Source organism: Tiliqua scincoides, chromosome 1 (genome assembly GCF_035046505.1).
Source record: "Tiliqua scincoides isolate rTilSci1 chromosome 1, rTilSci1.hap2, whole genome shotgun sequence".
NCBI lineage: Eukaryota > Metazoa > Chordata > Lepidosauria > Squamata > Scincidae > Tiliqua > Tiliqua scincoides.
The window spans coordinates 126,845,783-126,860,788 of record NC_089821.1 but is presented as its reverse complement, the minus strand read 5'-3'; the positions used below and the strand labels follow the sequence as shown (position 1 = coordinate 126,860,788).

The window sequence follows — 15,006 nt, the reverse complement described above, 5'->3', positions numbered from 1 at the left end:
GACCTCACAACACACTGTGCTAAAATTTGCCTGAACCCATCAACTTACAAATAAGAGCTGTTTTATAAATTAAGGATTTTACTTCAACCCTACGGAGTTCCCATGTCATTATGGAAAAGTTCTAAAATACTATAGGAGTCAGATTGGTATATCTGATGAAACAGGCCCTAGTTCACAAAAATTTATGCTATGATCAATTTGCAAGTCTTTAAGATTATCACAGGATTCTTGGTGGTTCATAGCCATTAATTTTTTTAAATTATGTTAATCATCAGTCTTGGATACATACCACATACATTAACGTATTTAAGAGAGAGCCCCTTTTCAAACAGTTTCTAACACACAAAGCCATCCTAATGAACCATTCATGTATAGCTCAACTTGAGAGCATGCAAGTAGTATATAGGTGATTTCATAAGGAAAAGAGCAATCAATCTGCAGGTTGAAATAGGTAATTTAATTATCTAGTCAATGCTAGTGTACATAACATGAGTGGATTATTATCCACTTATGAGTCATATTACTGTAGAACCTTCAGTATCTTATTAGTGTCCATATAGTAGTTGTGGAAATCCCATGGTCTCCACTTGTTCTAATGTTTAGGTGTCTCTGTATTATTTCTTATACACACTTGTCGTATACTTTTTATATTCAGCATATTCTTGCTGCAGATTTATTTATCAGTTCCATCACCTTGGTGATGCAATCTAGGGAGCTTATTTAATTATGCTACCAGTAATCATCATGCATTATGTAGGTATCTCTTCAGAGCACCATTCTTCTGTCCGAGGCGCCTGAGCATAGCTATGCAAAGATGCCATTAAAGGAATGGAATGACTTTTGTTAAAACTCCTAGTTTATTGGAATTTCAACTTTAGCAAAAGAAACAATAAATAACTTTAAACTTCATTCTTACTGCAGGATTTTTTTAAAGCCAGAATGAAATCATCATCATTAATTTCATTTTTTAAGTTCTAGAATCCAAAACCATCTTTTTAAAAGATCTTTTTACAAATACCTGGATCCTATAAAGTCAGTTCTGGTGAAGAAAAAGAGAATGAGGAAGGGGGATGGAAAAAGGAGGAATTTTTTTTTTTCTAATATCACAGAAGAGACTTGCATCAGGCACTAAAACAGGGTCACAGTTTTGAGATGTTACAGAAAGCAATTCCATGCTAAAAGATCTTTGAATTTTTTTTTGTATTTTTAAAATTCTGAATAGGGGAAAAAAAACCCTGCTAACATCTACTTTTACATACCTAAAATTGCAACACCAAAGGGTGCAAGAGACACAGATACTGTGAATAAAGAAGTAGAATATTCAAGTATGAGAGGGTGTATCACAAATGGCCACAGAGAAATATATATCTATAATAATACTGTATCAAACAGATGGAAAGGATGCGAAACCAGTAGTGAAGACACGAACCTAGCTGCTTAACCAACATTCTAATCAGACACAATTCCATTGCTTAGTTTCAGTAGCTGCTTTTAAAAAAGAAAAAAATGCCACTTCCCCAATACAGTTCATAAGATTTTTTCAACTACTTTCTTTAATTATTAGTTAAATAATTTATCAGAATCAGCTATACACTGACATAATTATCCATGTTCAATAACGTTAATAACTTAATTCACTCTTTCTTCTACCCATTTATATAAAATAATCCCACCCCACACACCCCCTTTTTTTGAAGCTTTGACAACTTCTATTTGCCCTTCTGTCTGGTACTCAAACTCTCCAGTTTTATTTAACCTGTTAATAAATTACAATGGGAGATGTTCCTTAATTCCATCCATCAACCAAATGGTAACATGAGCAACTCAAGGTATTTATCAAGGCTCTTCAAAAAGTGGTGGATGGCCTTCAGGCACATGAAAGGTAAAAATGCATTGTATCATAGTACAGTACTCCATGCAAGACAGAGCAGAGCAACAATAATTGTCCAATGTAATATACTGCAATTGTACCCACATAAAAGCCAGTGTCTTCCTGCTGTAAATGGAAATCAGGCCAATTTCTGCATCTATATATATCTTTCCCCAGTTTTTATTTAATAGTACCTACAGTCTTGGGATGTGACTTGAATTTAGACATGGTAAAGAATGAATGTTAACACCTGCTCAGAGCCCGTTCCTGGCAAGAGCTCATGCCTAAATATTATTACTTCAAACACTGCTAAACAAAGCAAATTCATAAGCCCTGTTTAGCTAGGGCTGCAGTTACATCTTCAGCAAGAGTAGCAAGCTGAGGAGATTCAAGCAGGTTGATGCTGCCAGAGGATGACACGTTGCTGAGCCTCCGTGGGGAAGCCACGCTGGATCTGCCTGGTGACTGCGTGATGATCTCGGCTCCATGGTCCACACGGGCCTTAGCGTGCTCTCGGAAGTTCAGCTTCTGGCTGTCAATCTGTGCAAGGAGAGAGACCAATAAACAAAATGCAACATCTAGGGATGTGTGAACCCTCCCTAGTAAACTAATTTTAAAAACATTTAAATTTATTCAAACCTCTTATAAATGTTTTGTCTGATATTTGATATGCCTCAAATTTCTCTTGAAATGAAATTAATAAGAACATAAGAAGAGCCCTGTTGGATCAGGCCCAGGGCCCATCTAGTCCATCTTCCTGTATCTTACAGCGGCCCATTAGCTGCCTCAGGGAGCACACACAAGACCACAAGATACTTGCATCTCGTTGCCACCTCCATGCATCTAGTTCTATTTACGCTCACGCCTTCCAGCGAAGACACCAGCTTGCAATTGGGTTGAACATCCACAAAAATTGAGTGTTGGGAGAGTTAGGACAGACAAAAGAAAATATTTCTTTACTCAGCATGTGGTTGGTCTGTGGAACTCCAGTAGTATTTTAAGGAGGGCCAGCCCAACCACGAGGTCAGCTGATGCCAGTTGCATCAGTGGCAGGTTCCAGGAGGACAGAGGATTTTGGCGACTTTCACTCCAAGTCTGCCACCACCACCACATTCCTCCAACATTCTGCTAATGCAAGCTGCGTTGGTCTGCTTCTTGCTAGCTTGAGCGAGAAGTAGTTGATCCTTGTGCAAAGATGTCAGACCCAGAAGTGCAGGACTTCTGGGTTTGAGAAGCTGCAACAAGGTAACAGCCACCACTACTGCTTCCTGCAGTTTCCTGGATCTAGTCTGTAAAGGGATTTTTTGCTGCCACCAATTTTTACTTGTTTTACTAGTTCAATATAACTGGCAATTTTTGTTTCCTGCATGATCACACAAGTGTTTCCATGTAGCTATTTGCATGGCTATTCCTTCAGTGCTTGAATCTTTGTACTACATCTGTGCAATGAAGAATAATTAGGCTGAAAATGGTCTAATCACAAGTTCATGCAACACTCTGCAAAGGATATGTAGTCTAGAAATGACTGTCTTACCTTATCTTACTATCTGGTATCTTACCTTGATGTTACCTCCTCCAGGTACATGGTGTGCATTATCAAGTGAGCCAACCTTGGCATGGGCCTTTTCTTTAAAATCCAGTTTCACACTCTCAATTTTCACTCTTCCCCCACCTATTTGTTACAGAAAAAAGTTGAGACTTAAAAAAAGCAAAACTGTTCTATGCCTGACCTCTTAGGAATCACTTTTCAATATGCATATATAAGAGATCTCATATATAATGTTTAATTCTGCTATTGTGGAAACTGTACATAAGAAATACTTTGTAAATGTCTTACATTTAGGATTGAACATATATGCTGAAGGGTAGTTAAGCAAATTTTTTAACATCCCCATATGACAAAATTTATTTAATTAATTTTATTAATCATTTAATTAAAAGTCTGCAATACATATAAAATTTTATTTAAAATACCTTCCTAACCCTCCCCAGCAGCTGCTGATCTGTTTAAAAAAAAAAAAAAATCTCCAAACATCCCAAAGGCTGCAATCCTATCAACACCTACCTAGGAGTAAGCTCCATTGACTATAATTGTTAAAAGCATATACATAGTATCCTGTTAAAATTGCAGACCTGTAACATTTCCCCAAATGCAATCACATGTCATAGTAGCATCAAATATATTAAAAATAAAAATACACATTGAAACGAATGGGAATCAACCAGAAATTGGCTCTTGACCCACATAGGGGGTCCTGAACCACAATTTGAGAAACATTGCAGAGTTTTTCAATTCCTGAAGGGGTTTATTTATGTCTTAACACACATGTTCAGCTGACCAACAATAATGCATGCTGGCTGCATAAACATGCTGAAGCCTGTGAACATCCTCCTTCATACATTATCATGATCTTTTATGAAGTAAGCAGGGAGAATAATTGTGAGATATACAGTTCCAGAGAAATGGTAATGAACGCCCTTTATTAGAATGAAACAGACATCCTGCAATCCACTCATCTAGACCAGGGGTGCCCAAACCCCGGCCCTGGGGCCACTTGCGGCACTCGAGGACTCCCAATGCTGCCCTCAGGGAGCCCCCAGTCTCCAATGAGCCTCTGGCCCTCTGAAGATTTGCTGGAGCTCACACTGGCCTGACACAACTGCCCTCAGCGTGACAGTGACTGTTTGACCTCTTGCATGAGCTGTGGGATGAGGGCTCCCTCCACTGCTTGCTGTTTCACATCTGTGATGCAGTAGTGGCAGCAAAGGAAAGGCCAGCCTTGCTTTGTGCAAGGCCTTTTATAGACCTTGAGCTATTGAAAGACCTTCATTCGTTCATATAAGTTCATTTTTAATATATACATTTATGTAAATGTATGTAGATGTATTCACATTTTAAATGTAAATTAATTCTTTTTTCCCCCCTGGCCCCTGACACAGTGTCAGAGAGATGATGTGGCCCTCCTGCCAAAAACTTTGGACACCCCTGATCTAGACTATCAAAGATGCTCTTAAGGAATAATGCATGTGCTAGTAAACTAGTAAATATTTGTTATGTTATTTAGTTACCATTTATACTTTCAGACAGATAAACTTAAACATTTCTGCATTCAACAAATTCAAGTTCTCTGAAGGTTGGAAAGCTTATACTGCTCATCAGTGAAATTTTCCATTCAATATACTAACAGGACAAATCTCAATTTTATTAGGAAAAACATGTTGAACAGAGATTGTCTCACATCTCAACTATACTGCCATTGTGATATTTTCAGCTTGTCCAATATTTCTCGTAATGCAGCAAAACACTGAACTGGTGAAAATGTAGCTTGAGCCCCTTATGCCATCATAACATACTTGTCTAGGAATTGCAACCAAAGTTGCATAAAGATTAGTACTTTCCTCCAAGCCTTGGGAAGAACTCGAACATGAGACTGACTGCTCATGTCAGTGCTAGAACCTGAGACTGACTGCTCATGAAGGAGGGGGGACCAAGGAAACTATAAGCCGGTCAGCCTAACATCTATACCGGGTAAGATGGTGGAATGCCTCATCAAAGATTGAATCTCAAAACACATAGATGAACAGGTCTTGCTGAGGGAGAATCAGCATGGCTTCTAGGGTAAGTCTTGCCTTTTAGAATTCTTTGAAAAGGTCAACAGGCATGTGGATGCGGGAGAACCCGTAGACATTATATATCTGGACTTTCAGAAGGCGTTCAACACGGTCCCTCACCAAAGGCTACTGAAAAAATTCCACAGTCAGGGAATTAGAGGGCAGGTCCCCTCATGGATTGAGAACTGGTTGAAGACCAGGAAACAGAGAGTGGGTGTCAATGGGCAGTTTTCACAGTGGTGAGAGGTGAAAAGCTGTGTGCCCCAAGGATCTGTCCTGGGACTGGTGCTCTTCAACCTCTTCATAAATGACCTGGAGGCAGGGTTGAGCAGTGAGGTGGCTAAGTTTGCAGATGACACCAAAATTTCCGGGTGGTGAAGACCAGAAGTGATTGTGAGGAGCTCCAGAAGGATCTCTCCAGACTGGCAGAATGGGCAGCAAAATGGCAGATGCGTTTCAGTGTCATTAAGTGTAAAGTCATGCACATTGGGACAAAAAAATCAAAACTTCACATATTGGCTAATAGGTTCTGAGCTGTCCGTGACAGATCAGGAGAGAGATCTTGGGGTGGTGGTGGACAGGTTGATGAAAGTGTTGACCCAATGTGTGGCGGCAGTTAAGAAGACCAATTCTATGCTTGGGATCATTAGAAAAGGTATTGAGAACAAAACAGCTAGTATTATAATGCCGTTGTACAAATCGATGGTATGGCCACACCTGGAGTATTGTGTCCAGTTCTGGTCACCGCATCTCAAAAAAGACATAGTGGAAATGGAAAAGGTGCAAAAGAGAGCAACTAAGATGATTACTGGGTTAGGGCACCTTCCTTATGAGGAAAGGCTACGGCGTTTGGGCCTCTTCAGCCTAGAAAGGAGACGCCTGAGGGGGGACATGATTGAGACATACAAAATTATGCATGGGAAGGATAAAGTGGATAGAGAGATGCTCTTTACACTCTCACATAACACCAGAACCAGGGGACATCCACTAAAATTGAGTGCTGGGAGACAAAAGAAAATATTTCTTTACTCAGCATGTGGTTGGTCAGTGGAACTCCTTGGTGATGGCATCTGGCCTAGATGACTTTAAAAGGGGATTGGACAAGTTTCTGGAGGAAAAATCCATTACGGGTTGCAAGTCATGATGTGTATGTGCAACCTCCTGATTTGAGAAACAGGCTATGTTAGATGCAAGGGAGGGCACCAGGATGCAGGTCTCTTGTTATCTGGTGTGCTCCCTGGGGTATTTGGTGGGCCTCTGTGAGATACAGGACCAGATGGGCCTATGGCCTGAAACCAGTGGGGCTTAAGAACATAAGAACAGCCCCACTGGATCAGGCCATAGGCCCATCTAGTCCAGCTTCCTGTATCTCACAGCGGCCCACCAAATGCCCCAGGGAGCACACCAGATAACAAGAGACCTGCATCCTGGTGCCCTTCCTTGCATCTGACATAGCCCAAAGGCTGTTCTTATGTTCTTACTAGTGCTAGCGGAAAGATGGGCTATAAATACTTTAAAAACAACAGTAATCATTGGGTCAAAAATGAGTTTGGTTTGGCTTCTATAGGCATTTCTATATAAGATGCTTGGATGCTGCACATTATTGTACAAAAGTCCTTTATAGCAAGTTAAAGTTTAATGGCAGGCAATGTTTCTCTAACTTGATTTAGAATTTGGATTGGCAAATAAAACTATTCCCACCCTCAGGGGTGGTGCAAACAGGTCCACGAGCTGCTGCTGATGCCTCCACTGCAGCATGCATTCATGCCCCCCCTTACTGTCCCACTTGCACCCCATGTTTGTGTGGCTCTTTTCCTTTTTTTGCAGGACTTCCTGTTTTATTTAAAGGGATTCAGTGGGGTAGTAGCACTTCCCTACTCCCTCAGCTCACTCCTTCCTCATGTGGTCCCCTTAAACTGCACAAGAAGGAGCAAGGTGAGCAAGCCAAAAAATGTGGTTCTGTCTGTAGGAAGCAAGAGACAGCTAATTCGGGGAGAATCTGCTTCTCCTCTGCCCCCTGCCATGAGCCATAATATCTATGTTGTGGATAGGCTGGCCCTGCCTTCTCACCTCAAAAAGAGCAGAATGGTTCCTTTTCTTAGCCCTGCTAAATAACGTGGCCCTCACTGTGCTTCCAAAGACAGAAATACAAAAGGGTTAACTTCTCTGCAGTCGCCAAACCTCTTTGAGCCCCCAATCCCCTTGCAGCTCCTTCCCTTTCCACTTCACTGGCACTTCCTCTCTGTGCCTCCATTCCTCCCTGCCGTGTGCTTTGAATGTGGAAATGGCGGTTTTCCATGTACTAGAAACCCTGGGAAATGCAGTATTTTTTTTAAGGGCACCTAAGTATTATTAAGTCTTTATTATTTATGTCAGGTATTCTGGAAACTGCATGTCCTAGGGATCCTTGAAGAATATCATTTCCCTCCAGACAATTCCCATACCTGGCCTATGACGGATATTCTTCAGTGAGCCACACTTGGAAGTCACATGACTCAAATCGATCTTCTTGGTTACAATTTGCACCTGGTGGAAATATAAAATGTATATTTTAGGACCTAGACAACAAAAACTAGAAAGGCAAAAATGATCAGACTCTGATAAATACTGAAAGAGAAGAGATGATTAGTATAATATAGATCATGCCACAAAGGAGGGAAACGCCCAGATTAATACAGCAAGCTTCCCATTTGAGAGCCAGGATGGTGTAGTGGTTCTAAAGTTGGACTTAGACCTGAGAGAGCCAGGTTCAAATCTCCACTCAGCCATGAAGCTTCCTGGGTGACCTTGGGCCAGGCACACTCTCTCTCTCTCTCTCTCTCAGCCTCACCTACATCACAGGGTTGCTGTGAGGAAAAAAGGAGGGGAGGAACTGTGTACACCACCCTGAGCTCCTTGAAGGAAGAAAAGGTGGTATAAACACTGGAAAATAATAAATTTTAAAAATGACCAAACAGAAACGTGTTAATCCTTTTCATTAGCAAAGCAACGAGTGTAAAATCAGGAAGGTGAATCAGGAAGTGGAGTTATTTTTCTAAGAGACTTCACATGGAAGAAAGTTCGTCTTAATACTGAGTGCTGAGCTATAGGTGACATTTTTCTTCCCGTTTTACTGTACTTAGATGCTCTGCCTTTTATCATTTATCTGGTTTTCTGCTTAGAATATCTTTCATTCTTCTTCTGTCTATGTATCGATAACTTAATGAATGCTACTTTCTAAAGCGTAATTTAGCTTGGTGCTTGTCTATGAGTTTGTTTTTTTAAGTGTTTCTTTTGTTTTCCTCGAAAAATGCACATACATTAACAGAAGTCGACAGAAGTGAAAAATGTAAGAAAAATAGAGCCCAATCTTGAGCTCTCTCTCCTACATCAGTTGGGAGACAATGCTTTCTTTTGTTCAGAACCTAACCATTACATTACAATGCAACAGTAATTAAGAAAATATAACAGATTAGTTCATTAGACACCAACTGTCACTGATTTCACATAGCTTTCACTGAAAGTGAGAGCCAGGGTGGTTTAGTGGTTTGGGAGGTGGACTTAGACCTGGAAGATCCAGGTTCAAATCCCCCCTCAGTCATGAAGCTTCCTGGGTGACCTTGGGCCAGTCACTTTCTCTCAGCCTCACCTACCTCACAGGGTTGTGTGAGGACAAAAGGAGGGGAGCAGCCATGTACACCACTCTGAGCTCTTTGGAGAAAGGGCGGTATAAAAATGTGAAAAATAAAATAATAGAAGTGAAATCACCCTTTAGTGGAGCCTCAATCCTCACAATGTGGCTTGCTATAGTTTTGATTTGACATCAGGTGAGGAAGTACAGTGCTAGTAAATTTAAGAGGCCACTCTCCAGCAAAGCGCACATTTACTTCCAAGTGACCAAGAAAGAACCCAGCAGTTGGATCAAGCATATTTAACTCTACACTGACATATTTAAAATTTCCCACGTTCCAGGCCCTGTAAGGGTCTCAAATGTGGAAGTCTTGAATAATTGTAAATTCCATTAGGACTAATGGTAGATTTCAGTAGAACCCAGTAGTTCACTACCTCAGTGTCCCGGAGGGTGCCCAGAGGGCCTCCTTTCTGACTGAGACCAGGAAATTTGCTGTTGTCTGTGAGGAAGGATGGGGATACCCACCACTCAACACACAATGCTGACAAATCACAAGACCAAGGTGACATGTGGAGATGTTAGCGAGAAGGGAAGCAGTGCTTGATAAGGAGACAAAGGTTGAGGCTGTGCAGAAAGGGATCACCATAGCTGGCTGGGGCACCTTGTCAGGCACCATCACTACTTACATTTCCTCCCCCTGCTGCATGTTTGATGTTATCCTTGGAACCACATCTGGACTGAATATCGCTAAAATCAATCTTCTTGTTTAAAATCCTAACCTAAAAGGAATCGGAGGTTAACTTGCCATAAAACTGTTCCCTTGACCCAGGAGCGACACGTGCCTCTGCATCCACCACCCACTGCTGCCTCTGCACACACATGCCTCTGCACACCGCCTCCTATTGAGGGAAAGTGGGTGAATGAGTGGGCACGTTTCTGTTTCCCTTTCCCTTTCCTGAGGAAGATTGCTGCATGCAGCTGCCTTGGTCTGTGCCTCTTCTGTTTGAAATGGGATTTCCAGGAATTTCCAGGCCCAAGGGATGCTGGAAATGCAGCATTCCCGTGCTCATTAGAAACAGAAGAGGGGTGGAGTGGGGAGACTGCGTGCAGCCATCTTGGTAAGAGTGGACAGGCTCCAAATAGGCACCAAGATAGGCACTTATTTGAACCTGCATCAGTTCTCTCCACCCCCCCACTTCTTCCTCCAACAAAATACTGTAATCTTTCTTTTCCATTGCTTGCCAGCTGTCTGCTGGGAACGGAAAAGTAAACCCTTTCAAGGTTCTGAGAGGCAGCTGGTGTCTTCAGGTGGGTATTTATTTATGGTTCTGTGCCCATCAGTATGATAAATGGGAAGAGGGAAGGCCTATTATTGTGATGATACCACATGGGATGAGGGAAGAATGGCTGGGGCCTAAAGCACTTGCTTGGAATCTGGCAAGTGGAATCTATGGGTGGCATCCAGTAAAATGGTTCAGTGAACAGAAATTCCCTCAGAAAATGGAAGGAGTGTTCTGCTCATGCAAAAGGCCCCTTGCGCAAGGACACCTTCTGTGCAGAATACTCCTTCTGCAAAATGTAGCCCCTGCTAACTGGGCTATGCAACTGTCCCTTTTCACCCCAGCCTAGTGGTTTTTCCAGTGCCTGTCTGGCTTTTTTGAATCTTTAAGACTGTGAGCCCTCTGGGACAGAAAATCTTTTCATTTATTTTGCTGTATTAACCACTTCATGAACTTTTTTGTTGTTGAAAAGTGGTATATAAACATTTTTAACAATTGGGAAGCCAGGGTGGGGATTTATTACTTTGTCAAAGCACCAAAGGAGATTAATGATTTTGATAGGGGGACTGAAATTTGACACTTCAAAGCCAGAGGGAGTTGGGAATCAGGTAAGTGTTTGCATGGGTGGGGAGGGGGGCAGTGAGAGTGCCAAAGTGATCGCAGCACTGCCACTACCAAGGGGCTTTTTTCTTACCAGGAGGGCAGTGCTGGTCTCCTGCAGGGTCCTGGAGGCTCCCAACCCCCTCTGACATCCTCCATGGCTGCTATAAACAGCCCTTATCTCAAATTTTCTTGCAAAAACTGGAAGTAGCTGCTGATCGGAGGATTTCAGAGGGGGCTGTGAGACCCTGTAGAAAGCCAGAATTGCCCCCAAGGTAAGAAACAAGTCCCTTGCCAGTGCTGTCACTGCAACTGCTGTGGTGCTGTTGTTGGCGTCGGAGCATGGCCACTTCCCTTAAGGTTGGTAGTGACCACCAGTTTTGGAACTGCTGACTTAGAGCACAAACCAGAGTTCTTGTAGAAGGGACAGAAGGCCCATAGTGGCCCACTTGGGGCAAGACAAGCTGAGGCAGAGAAATTTCCCACACTTACTAACAGTACAAAACAGTTTAAATAAATACTGAGTGCTGTTGTTATGCTGAGATTCCAAGATGCTACCACCACCACCCCCCCAAAGACAATGGAGCTCAGATGTCCAATAAAAGTGTTATCAACTAAACACAGTGCAGACTAAGCTTTCATTTGGTTTAGGTAAAGAGAAATTTAGCACAAACAGCTGTACTATAAGCCTTACTTAAGTACTCTTGTGTAATTCAAAAGATCATAGCATGGAGTTCACTAGAATGACTGCAGCAGATACCAAGGCATTCTGAATAATAAGCGAACAGGCCTCTACACCTTCACTAACTTGCAAAATTTTGCCATATCTGAATATTTTCTGTCATGGTTGTGAGATGTTAATGTCTTTTCTTTTAGGAGATCAAACTAAACAGCTATTTACTGGAACATCCAAGGCAACTGTCCAAGACTTATGTTTCTGAAGTTTGCTTAGGTATGAAATTTTAGATGTTTTGCTAATTACAAATAAATATATAAATAAGAATAAAAATCCAGATGTAAACTCACTGAGCATCAGACATGTAATCTGTATCTGGCTTCCAGAGAACTGTAAGTCAGATGGAATAATATCAAGCCCTCATATAATTTTCTGCCTGACTGTCCATAGCACTGAGGGATCAGCTACACCTCTGAATTGTGACCGGGAGAAAGAATTTGCTCTGAAATGTGGCAATGTCTTATGGCGGTTTAGTTTAGAAATAAAGTCCCTAGGAATGATTAAATGTAACACACTGGGAAGCTCCTTGAACTCACATGATAGAAAAGCCTTCTTTTCCACTTTATCTCTTATGGATGAATTGGAAAAATACTGAGGACCCCAACCTACATAATTCAAGTCCTTCTCTCATTTTCATTTGTGCCATGTTCTTTGTTTCAGTAACCAAAGGGTTTTTGCCTATTCCAAGCCCAGCTGCTGGCAAGCTGTCATTCATGGAAGACTCTACCTTTACTCCTGTAGCACACGTGCAGCATGCAGTATGATTGACTACTCAAATTATATTAAAAGCTTTCTTGGAAATAAGGTTTCTCAACGGAAGTATTGTATTGCTGATGGTCTGGGTTGCATGCTCACTGATCCCGTCTTTGTATTGGATCTCTCCTTCCCCTGCCACATGTTTCTTCTCCAGCTGTGCCTTGCCTAGAATCTCCTCATGTACTCCACTCTACATCTGATTGTTGGAGCCCTCCTGTCCTATATATCTTCTTGTTCCCTTGTCTTGCCTTCTCTCCAGTTCTATCTCCTGGCCTGACCCCACCCTCAATCTTTGGTTGTACAGGTACAGCCTATTTATCCATGGATTTTTTATCTGCGGATTTGTTTCAACTCGAATGGGGTGGGGAACCGAAAGCCACAAACACCTTTGCCTCCTTTGCCCTGCACTGGCATCTCGCTCCATTTCCAGGCAGCCCAAAACACTGCAAAAAGGCTCTGCCTCGCCCAGGCAGGGAAATAGCCCTGGAGCCCTGGAAGAGGTTCCCCTTGCAAAGGAACAGTAACACTCCTGGAGCCCCTGAGCCAGCAAAGAGGCTGAAGAGGGGAAGGGAGGGGGCCAAAAATCTCTGTAGCCAGAACACGTGCAGCAAGGTGGAGCTCTCTCTCTCTCTCTCTCTCTCTCTCTCACACACACACACACACACACACACACACACACACACTCACTCACTCACTCACTCACTCACTCTCACTCACATGGGGCAGGTGTGGTAGCAACGAAGGGGATTGTTTTAAAAAGCCCAGGGAGTGTTTGCCAAATTCCCCCCCATTGAGATGGTGCAGGCAATCACCGACACAAGCAACACCCTCCCCCCTATGGTGCAGGCTATAACGGACACAAGCAAGCCTTCCCACCAAGCGAAGCATGAGATTTAGCCTACAATCCTCTCCACGCTTTCCTGGACGTAAGCCCTAGGGTTACAATGGGGCTTACTTCTGAATAGAAACGCATAGGGCTGGACTCTTAAAAGATCAGCATCCCATGTGAAAGAAGCCGGGCAGCTGGCAATGGGGAGGGCTGAGTACGGAGCGGAGGGGAGAGGATTGATAACAGCTGTCTTAGTTTCCTTCCATCCGGAAGTGTCAGGCTGCAGTGTATTTGCGTAACTCTAAGGAATTTAGCACAACACATTTTTTGTTAATTGCGCCGAGTCACAGAATGGAATTAACGCGGATAAATAGGCTCCATCTGTATATCTTATCTCAGTGGTTTCCAAACTTTTTATCACCAAGACCCAACTCTTTCTGTTGTAGTGATTTCCGATTATTTGATTTTATGTAAGCCATTCTGGGATTCTTATCAGCTGACTGGCAGGGCACAAATAATTAATTGTTGTGACTTGCTGTCTAAAGGTGTGCAGCACTGAGCAGTATGGGGGAAAGGAGCACCCAGCAGCTCAGAGATGAGATAGCAGAGCAATACAGATGCTTTAAGGTATGCTGCAGTCATCTCATTCTAGTCCTGATGTGAGTTCGGCAGGGTGAGTCTCACAAGAGCACCTTGGGTTTCCAAATAGAAGAAGCAACTCTCACATAAGCAAACTGTCAAAGCAATGGGCTTTCTGAACATGAGCTATAAGAAATATGCAGCAGCCATCAGTCTGGATTAAAAATTATTATTTGCTCCCACTTCTTTTTAAAACAGTGAGCGTTCCTTTTTTAATGTAATATATAAGGAATGTAAAAAGTTATTCACTTTTCTTCTGTATTTTCTTTCAAGAGGTTTTTTTGCTTAGTACTGTGTTATTCTGGCATTTTATGCAATTGGAGTCAAGAAGCTGATATATGCAATCTACTGAAAGGTTTATAAAAATTCATATAAACCTCAGGGGCTATGCATATGTGTGCATAGCTTTCAATGATAATACACTCCTTAGGGGGATCAATTCTGCCATCCTCGTTGACTCCAGATTTCCTTTGAAATATGGCACAAGCAATGAGACAGGCTTAAAAAAACAGCAGGGCCATATGCAATTTCATAAGGTGGATCACTGTAAGGACAGGATGTCAGGACAGAACCCCAAGACACAAACGCTGTCATATTGAAAAGATAGCACTTGATTGACTTCTGGGAAACTGGAATGCAAGCCTAACTGGAGCTAGCATAGTGCAGTGACCAGTTCAAAATCTCACCTTAACGTCCACCATAAACCCACTTCTTAGACTCAAGTGCCTATTTACCAAGTTGGAATAATAATAATATTGACCTTCTTACAAGGTTGTTACAAAATTTGTGAGACAGTGTATCAAATTGCTTGATATGTATTACATTAATCCCAAGTGTTAGTATAAGGCAACTTCCTATTAGCAGTTTTGAGTGGGACCATTGGTCCAGCTAACTCAATATTATCTACAAGGAGTGGCAGTCTCTCTCCAAGATTTCAGACTGGAATCCTTTCCTGCCCTACCTTGAGGTATCGGAGGTTGAACCTGGGGTGTTCTGCATATAAAGCAGGTGCAGTAGCAGTAAGCTACAGCTTAGTGGCCATGCAACTAGCTCCCCTCCCACTATAGTATATAG

At 42.2% G+C, this 15,006-nt stretch overlaps 1 protein-coding gene across 1 annotated transcript in view; it reads right to left on the bottom strand.

Annotated features, from left to right (window-relative positions):
* Positions 1-2,194: 2,194 nt before the first annotated feature.
* MAP2 (microtubule associated protein 2) overlaps positions 2,195-15,006 on the bottom strand; it is a 119,283-nt gene continuing 106,471 nt past the window's right edge. The window contains exons 11-13 of the mRNA XM_066622038.1: positions 7,927-8,008; positions 3,430-3,542; positions 2,195-2,410 (exon numbers count right to left, since the gene is read on the bottom strand). Of these exons, the coding sequence (XP_066478135.1) occupies positions 2,195-2,410; positions 3,430-3,542; positions 7,927-8,008 (411 nt within the window). The remainder of the gene's footprint in view (positions 2,411-3,429; positions 3,543-7,926; positions 8,009-15,006) is intronic.